A 9,297-nucleotide genomic window follows, 5' to 3' on the forward strand; every position below is an offset into this window, starting at 1 on the left:
GAATTCGTATAGTGCAAATATTCAGTTTAAAAAAATACAGATTCAAGTTTTCAAGATGAAGAAATTCGGAACTTCAAATTCAGTTTTCTAAAATTCAAGTTCAAAAATTCAGATCTTACAGAAAGTAGGTCACAGGTCATCCACAGGGAAGAGTAAAGGATCTCAGATAAGTCGAACAGAGCATTTTGGCTGCACTGCAGTAGTTTTCTGCCGCAAACGCGGTGGTGGTTCAAGAGAATCCGTGTATCTTTCGTTCAGTCGTTTTTTTTATTTAATATTAAGAGTAGAAAAATGAGAAAACAGCTTGAGTATTAGATTTCTTCTAATATTCTAGTAACAATAGTCCGCTGCAGCAGTTGCACGGAGCTTACAAAACGCGTGTATTGCAACTATAGGCTACATTTAATTTTCTCATCAAACAACTAGACTAGCGAATGGCTCGGCACAACAGAAGACCCTAGAAAGGGCTTTCTCTCTGTGTAGACCAGCAGTTGGTCTGAATTTGCCTATTTTCTCGACTGTATCGGCTAAGTCACGTTTTATCATGAAATACGCTCTGATTTATTCCAAAGTGACTCAGGCATATATAATGCATTTAATGTTAAATAATCTAAATGTTGACTTTCAAAAGTAGGCCTGCCAAGAAGGCTATTCTCTGTATTTTGGTTCATTTTTGGTGAGCGCCAGAAAGATCTAAAGAGACCGAGACGCGCTAAAGCAGCGCATCATGTTGTTTTATTTATTTTTCAATGGCATGATATTTTGTAGTCATTTTGAATGTACACAAATAAAAATATACATTTTACTGTTTCGGATGATGTCATATTATCTGTATGACTAAATAACAAAGTATTAAGTTATTTCCCAGCAGTGGAACAAATCCAAGTGATGGCGCTCGCGCATCGCGCTCTCACACAACATAGTATCAGTTCTGGCGTTGCTTCATATCGCAGACTGTTCATTATCAAAATGAAACACAGTCAACCAAACATATAAAAAGTTATTCTGCATAATTTAATTGGTCTGTTGTACAATATGAAGGGCAAGCTTTGCCGCACACAGTCCTACTCCAAACATTTCCCTTGCTGTGAAGACGCTGATTTAGCCTATAGGCCTACGTGTATTTTGGGACTCGACTGAAGTATGACGCCTTCTTTATATTAATAGTTAGCATCCACATGTTACATTGCAATGAAAACTTTTGACTGAATGAGAGATGCGCGACCGTTTCGATTTAAATAAATTTGTTTAGGCTTGGCGTTTATAAAGGGCACAATATAGGCTATTTTTATAGTCTGTAGCCTATATATTATTTTATTATAGCCTAGCCTACATACTTATTTTTCATTCTTGTTGTTTTTTGCATTCATTTGTCATAAGGGAAAGTAAAATAGGCAACACATAGCCTACATGTTAATAGTGTTATCATGTAAATGCTGTATTTTATTTACAGGTCTTTTACACTATTGCTGAATAGGCTAATATAAAAAAAAAATACAAATAATTATGACGCCTTTCTCTCTCAACATGATCCAGTGTGACTTGCACTCATGTGCATGTGACTTATTTTCTGGCAAATACGGTCAGTTAAAAAATGTTGCTGTATTATTACAAAATGCATAGAGTGGAGACCATTTGGGCAAAAAAACTAATAAACAAAAAACAAACATATTGTGTTCATTACCCCCACCCACATTTGGGCTTAATCACTGTTATTATTAGGAAATGTATTTAGGTGTAGACAAAATCAGTTATGTTTATTTATAAATATGAACGTACCTCGCATTTCCCGGACACTAGCCGTTAGTCTACTTCTTTGGCCTATTTTTTTTAGCTGGCCAGTTCTCAAAATCTGTGTGGAAAAGCTGCGGAGCGAGGAGAGAACGCACAATGGCTTTGCTTTGGAAGTTTTTTTTTGGAAGTTTTTTTTTTTGAAAGTTTAGTTGCCAGAGAAAATAACACACCGTTTTGTTTAACATCAATTGATACTCAATATTAATTAAATAAATAAATATAATGTCAGAGAATGCACAAAGCGCATCCTTTTGAGATGTAAATTATAATACATTTTAATAAAACACACAAGGCCTACATCATAAAACTCAGAAGATTATGTATTTTAATATATTATATTATAATACAAATAAAAAGGCGTCATACTTCAGTCGAGTCCCAAAATACACGTAGGCTATAGGCTAAATCAGCGTCTTCACAGCAAGGGAAATGTTTGGAATAACAAGTAGGACTGTGTGCGGCACAGCTTGCCCTTCATATTGTACAACAGACCAATTAAATTATGCAGAATAACTTTTTATATGTTTGGTTGACTGTGTTTCATTTTGATAATGAACAGTCTGCGATATGAAGCAACGCCAGAACTGATACTATGTTGTGTGAGAGCGCGATGCACGAGCGCCATCACTTGGATTTGTTCCACTGCTGGGAAATAACTTAATACTTTGTTATTTAGTCATACAGATAATATGACATCATCCGAAACAGTAAAATGTATATTTTTATTTGTGTACATTCAAAATGACTACAAAATATCATGCCATTGAAAAATAAATAAAACAACATGATGCGCTGCTTTAGCGCGTCTCGGTCTCTTTAGATCTTTCTGGCGCTCACCAAAAATGAACCAAAATACAGAGAATAGCCTTCTTGGCAGGCCTACTTTTGAAAGTCAACATTTAGATTATTTAACATTAAATGCATTATATATGCCTGAGTCACTTTGGAATAAATCAGAGCGTATTTCATGATAAAACGTGACTTAGCCTATACAGTCGAGAAAATAGGCAAATTCAGACCAACTGCTGGTCTACACAGAGAGAAAGCCCTTTCTATGGTCTTCTGTTGTGCCGAGCCATTCGCTAGTCTAGTTGTTTGATGAGAAAATTAAATGTAGCCTATAGTTGCAATACACGCGTTTTGTAAGCTCCGTGCAACTGCTGCAGCGGACTATTATTACTAGAATATTAGAAGAAATCTAATACTCAAGCTGTTTTCTCATTTTTCTACTCTTAATATTAAATAAAAAAAAACGACTGAACGAAAGATACACGGATTCTCTTGAACCACCACCGCGTTTGCGGCAGAAAACTACTGCAGTGCAGCCAAAATGCTCTGTTCGACTTATCTGAGATCCTTTACTCTTCCCTGTGGATGACCTGTGACCTACTTTCTGTAAGATCTGAATTTTTGAACTTGAATTTTTGAACTTGAATTTTAGAAAACTGAATTTGAAGTTCCGAATTTCTTCATCTTGAAAACTTGAATCTGTATTTTTTTAAACTGAATATTTGCACTATACGAATTCAGAACAAAAAAACTAGCTGTTTGAAAATACATGTCTATAAAATTCAGCCATAAAAACATTTCAATTTGTTAAATTTCAAACGTTCAATATTCGTTTAAAACAAATCAAATTCAGAACTATTTAAACTACCACCTAAAATTCAATTTAGTTAGATTACACTTGCAAATAATTCAAATTTACACAATTCAAATTCAAATCATTTTGTCATATTATAAGCTCCATAATGGTGTAGATGGCGATCGGTTTTGTGTGTGTGTGTGTGTGTGTGTGTGTGTGTGTGTGTGTGTGTGTGTTGCTATACTTGTGAGGGTCAAATATAATGACAACCGACTAGTGAGGACATTTTACTGGTCATACATTTTCAAAAGGCTTATAAATTGGCCAAATTGTTTTTTTTTATTTCTTTTTATGTTTCTGTGATGGGTATAGGGGTAGGGGTAGGGGTTGGGTTAAGGTGATAGAATTAACCTGATATAAAATCAATGGAAGTCTATGCAATGTCCTCACTACTATAGTGAAACAAACACGTGAGTGTGGTTCAGGTATAGGCTACATACGTTATAAATTATAAGGAACAAAAAGATATCCAAAATCCTTGTCGGGATATTTTTTGGTTCCTATGACGAAAACAGCTTATAAATCATACTAAGTGATGTTTTTTGAAAATGTAAAACTGCAGAAAGTTTTCTGTGATAGGTAGGGTTAGTGTAAGGGGATCGAATATACAGTTTGTGCAGTATAAAAATCATTATGTACGGAAAGTCCCCATAAAACATGGAAACCCTACATGTGTGGGTTGTGGACTTCACATCAATTTGCTCCAGTTTCACTGTAATACTGTAAATCACGTCAGATATAATCATTCACTGTAATACTTTAAATCACAATCAAAGTCACAATAGCTGATGCATTCCTGTAATATTAGATCTCTTTTAGACAACAGATATTTAACCTATAGTCACATTTACGGTCTGTTTAGGGTACGTTTACACGACAACGATATGAGAAGTTTTTCCTTTGAGTTTTCCGCGTACAGACGACAACATTGTCAAAACGATCCCCATTTACACGAAACGCGAAAACATCTAAAAGCGCTGTATTCTTCTACTAGGCCATTAGATGGCAATGAAATACTATAGATTGAACACGTAATACGCATGTGCGTGAAGCGTCCTTGTCTTCAGAGATTTGTGCACTTTGAAACCAGGGGGGTAATCTATCAGCCGGAAACTGAAGCTTCCCCGGGTGCCGCTATTGCTTAGCGGACCCTCACCTGCTGTTAGCATATCATTGACTCCAATTCATTTTGGCGTCACTTTAACAGCGAATAACTTTACATCTGAGGCGTTTAAAGACTCCATTTGTCCATTATTTATTTCTAAAGAAACACGAAAATGTATAAAAGGCTCCATTACCTTGTATCGATTGCGTCATAACCACGCGACTCTCTGTCGCACAGTAGAGAAATTACCGTATGGACAGGAGGAGAAGCTCGCGCGCAATCGGGGGGACGTGGAGGCAAAATGACAAAATAATTCATCAGAATACTTAGCAAAAGTTGCTCCTGCTCCTAGCTCATGGACAGCTCCTACTCACACTCTCCGTCTCTGCAAGTTTTGTAAGGGAATGATTCAGATTTCTCTTGGCACAGCTACTAGAAGACAGACGGGTTGCTCACGTCACATCTACGTCGTCAAGCTCAGTTTGAGTCTGCGCAGTACGCTCAGCCATCAGGAAGTGAGTGCTTCTAATTGACTTCACTTTTCTCCGTTGAATCCAATGGGGTCGCTGTGTCCATTTCTTTTACTGTCTATGTTTGAAACCCATTTTCAAAATTTCGCATTTTCATGCACCCAAAACGCCCCTTCGTTGTTCCTGTCACGTCTGTAGTTCTCGTTAGTTTCTATGGTTACTGATTAGTCAATCTTTTTCTAGCTTTTCCTGTTTAGTTCCCTCTTGTACATTTAATCTCTGTTCTGTTCAGTCCATTGTCGGTTATTGTTTTGTGTATGTGCATTTCTACTTCTGTGTTTCCAATAAAGAGGACTAAAGAGGGCGATGTTTTACAGCCACGAAGATCTGCTGAGATTCCGATACAATGTTAAAACTCCACCAAAGTTCCTTCATGAACCTTCTGAAATAATCTGTCCTATCCATACAACTAATAAAGAAAGAAGAAAGTGAAACAGAGGGGCTCTAGAGTCGTTTTCCTCTTTGTTCTCTCCAAAATAAAATGCCCGTACTCACAGCATTGGTGAAATATAACAGAGACTTCAATAGAGCTACCCTGATCTGCATTACGGAGACATGGCTGACGGAGGCGATTGACAACATAAACTTGGACGGATACTCATTAATCCGCCTGGACCGTGACAGTGCCAAGTCAACCAAAACCATTGGAAGAGGACTGTGTATGTTCGTTAATAGCAGGTGGGCGAAGAATATTAGCCTGCGGTATGTGAAACACATTGCTCAGCTCACTAAGAACTATTGACTCATTCAGGCCACATTATTTGACCTCGTGAATTTGGACAAATAACAATAAATTTAGAGTATGTGCCTTGGCCAAACTTTGCACTTGCTGCCGAAAGCATAACTGCTAATTACAACAGAGCGCTGTGCAGTTCTGCCGATGAGCCAGTCTTTTTACTTGGAGATTTCAATAAATGCGATGTATCTAAGTTTTTGCCAAATCTTGAGCAGTATGTAACCTGTCCGACAAGACTGGTTAAGTCTCTGGATAAATGTTTTGGTAACATGGAAGGTGTATATAGTATGTGCCGAGGTTACATCCACCTCTGGGACGCTCGGATCACAATGTTATTCATCTGTTACCAAAATATAAGGCAGCTATTAAAGAGGATTAAGCAGGTTCAAACGGGTCCATAGACTTAATGGAAGAGCTAAGAGGCTGTTGTGAGTGTACTGAAGGGGACTAGATTTGAAACATGATTTAAATATGAAGAAAATTGCTTTCTTGCAGAATGATCAGCAGAAAGTAAAAGAATTAAATAAAGCAGTAAAACGTAAGATAAAAGATGCACAGAATGAATATAAAGAGAATGTTGAAGAGAAATTCAAAACGTGGAATGTAAGAGATGCATGGAAGGGTTTGCATACAATGAGATGGGTAAACAAAAGAAAAGAGTTCAACAATATGAAGTTTGTGTTTGTTCATTAAATCTCCTCTGCACTTGAATCCTCGTCTCTCGTTTAGTATTCCGTGACAGAACGAACCAGCCAAATATGTGGATTCAGCGGAGTGAAATTTTTTCTGGTGAGGATAAGGGATCTTCAATTTCCTTGTTTGAATATTTCGCCAAATGTGCTCAAAGGACTATGGAGGAGGAGAGGACCATGGCAGATGACGGTCAGCAGAAAGGCAAGCCTTCACCGCTGGTCCCGAAACGGAGGAGAGGAAGGAAGAACCCCTCCGTGACTGTTCCGGTGGTCCCAGTTCCGGTGATCCCGAGTCCGGTGGTTCCAGTTCCTGTGGTCCCAGTTCCGGTGGTCCCGAGTCTGGTGGTCCCAGTTCCAGTGGCCCCGAGTCCGGTGGTCCCAGTTCCGGTGGTCCCGAAACGGAGGAGGAGAAGGAAGACTTCCTCCATGCCAGTTCCGATGGTCCCTGTTCCGGTGGTCCCTGTTCCGGTGGTCCCAGTTCCGGTGATCCCAAGTCCGGTGATCCCAGTTCCAGTGGTCCCAGTCTCGGAGGTCCCTGTGCAGTCTGAGATAGACAGAGCAGCTGAGACTCTGTTGGATTACTTCGAAAGACTATACAAGATCCTAGAGTTTCCCAGAACTGTCCACGTCACATCTGCCCAGCCAGAGACTGTCCACGTCACGTCTGCCCAGCCAGAGACTGTCCACGTCACGTCTGCCCAGCCAGAGACTGTCAACGTCACGTCTGCCCAGCCAGAGACTGTCCACGTCACGTCTGCCCAGCCAGAGACTGTTCACGTCACGTCTGCCCAGCCAGAGACTGTTCACGTCACGTCTGCCCAGCCAGAGACTGTTCACGTCACGTCTGCCCAGCCAGAGACTGTTCACGTCACGTCTGCCCAGCCAGAGACTGTTCACGTCACGTCTGCCCAGCCAGAGACTGTTCACGTCACGTCTGCCCAGCCAGAGACTGTTCACATCATGCCTGCCGAGCCTGTGTCTTCGGACAAGATGGCCGCCGCCGAGCCTGTTCACGTCACGCCTGCCGAGCCTGGGTCTTCGGACAAGATGGCCACCGCCGAGAGTGTACACGTCACGTTCGCCGAGCCTGTGTCCCCTGACAAGATGGCCGCAGTCAAGCCTGGGTCTGTTCCTGAGCCTGAGCCGGTGGTCAAGTCAAGTCAAGTCAAGTTTATTTGTATAGCGCTTTTCACAATACAGATTGTATCAAAGCAGCTTCACAGTATTAAATTAAAATAATACAACAAAGTTTGTTTCAAGAGGAATTTATTGATTGATAAAATTAAATTAAATATCCCCAAAATATCCCCAACTGAGCAAGCCAAAGGCAACTGTGGTGTCTGTTCCTGGGCCGGTGGTATCTGTTCCTGAACCGGTGGTGTCTGAGCCCGAGCCGGTGGTGCCAGTTCCTGAGCCCGAGCCGGTGGTGCCAGTTCCTGAGCCCGAGCCGGTGGTGCCAGTTCCTGAGCCCGAGCCGGTGGTGCCAGTTCCTGAGCCCGAGCCGGTGGTGCCAGTTCCTGAGCCGGTGGTGTCTGTTCCTGAGCCGGTGGTGTCTGTTCCTGAGCCGGTGGTGTCTGTTCCTGAGCCGGTGGTGTCTGTTCCTGAGCCTGAGCCGGTGGTGTCTGTTCCTGAGCCTGAGCTGTCTGTTCCTGAGCCTGAGCTGTCTGTTCCAGTTCCTGGGCCGGTGGTGTCTGTTCCAGTTCCTGGGCCGGTGGTGTCTGTTCCAGTTCCTGAGCCTGAGCCGGTGGTGTCTGTTCCAGTTCCTGAGCCTGAGCCGGTGGTGTCTGTTCCAGTGCCAGTTCCGGTGGTGCCAGTTCCAGTGCCTGAGTCGGTGGTGCCAGTTCCAGTGCCTGAGTCGGTGGTGCCAGTTCCAGTGCCTGAGTCGGTGGTGCCAGTTCCAGTGCCTGAGTCGGTGGTGCCAGTTCCAGTGCCTGAGTCGGTGGTGCCGGTTCCAGTGCCTGTTCCGGTGGTTCCAGTGCCAGTTCCTGCGCCGTGGCCGCCCGAGGGGTCTTCACCGCCCTGGCCGCCCGAGGGGTCTTCACCGCCCTGGCCGCCCGAGGGGTCTTCACCGCCCTGGCCGCCCGAGGGAAGGTCTCCGCCCTGGCCGCCCGAGGGAAGGTCTCCGCCCTGGCCGCCCGAGGGAAAGTCTCCGCCCTGGCCGCCCGATGGACTGTCGCCTCCGCCCTGGCCGCCCCGATGGACTGTCGCTCCGCCCTGGCCGCCCGATGGACTGTCTGCTCCGCCCTGGACTCCCGAACTTTGTGTGCCTCCCTGGCCTTCTGAACGGTCCATTCCCCTTTTCCCGCCCTGGTCTTATGGAGCGTCTGGTAGCCGCTCCGTAGGGAGGGGGTAATGTCACATGCCTGTCCTGTCTTGTGCTGCACATGGGTGTTTCGTTATTTTGGGCCATGTGCTCGTGTCTATTGTCTAGCCCCTCCCATCTTGTTATCTGATTATTGGTTAATTTGTCCCACCTGTCTGTCTCGTTACCCTCCTTTGTTTGTTCCCCTATTTAGCCTCCTTGTGTTTGTAGTCTTGTGCTGGTTCGTTGTCCGAGTTACCTGTCCTTGATGTTCCTGTCTGTTGGCTATCTGAGTTCTGAGTTTTTGTACTTTGTTTGTGTTTGTTCATTAAATCTCCTCTGCACTTGAATCCTCGTCTCTCGTTTAGTATTCCGTGACAATAATACATATATTATATAGCCTAATAAATATATACACAATCACATGAATTTTTATACTTGGGTTATATTTATGTTATATAATTATATCACATATGAAAAGGCATTTTCATGG

At 42.7% G+C, this 9,297-nt stretch overlaps 1 protein-coding gene across 1 annotated transcript; it reads right to left on the reverse strand.

The window, feature by feature from the left end:
• Window positions 1-5,766: 5,766 nt before the first annotated feature.
• Window positions 5,767-8,799, reverse strand: LOC309483573 (uncharacterized protein; the record flags this gene model as incomplete). Its single annotated transcript, XM_082149465.1, has 3 exons — window positions 8,734-8,799; window positions 7,933-8,565; window positions 5,767-5,771 (listed from the first exon to the last, which is right to left on the reverse strand). Exons 1-3 carry the CDS (start codon window positions 8,792-8,794, stop codon window positions 5,767-5,769), a joined length of 699 nt encoding a protein of 232 aa, XP_082005591.1. The 5' UTR covers window positions 8,795-8,799.
• Between the last annotated feature and the right edge of the window lie 498 nt (window positions 8,800-9,297).

This window comes from Leuciscus leuciscus (assembly GCF_965113295.1).
Source record: "Leuciscus leuciscus genome assembly, chromosome: 20".
Lineage (NCBI taxonomy): Eukaryota > Metazoa > Chordata > Actinopteri > Cypriniformes > Leuciscidae > Leuciscus > Leuciscus leuciscus.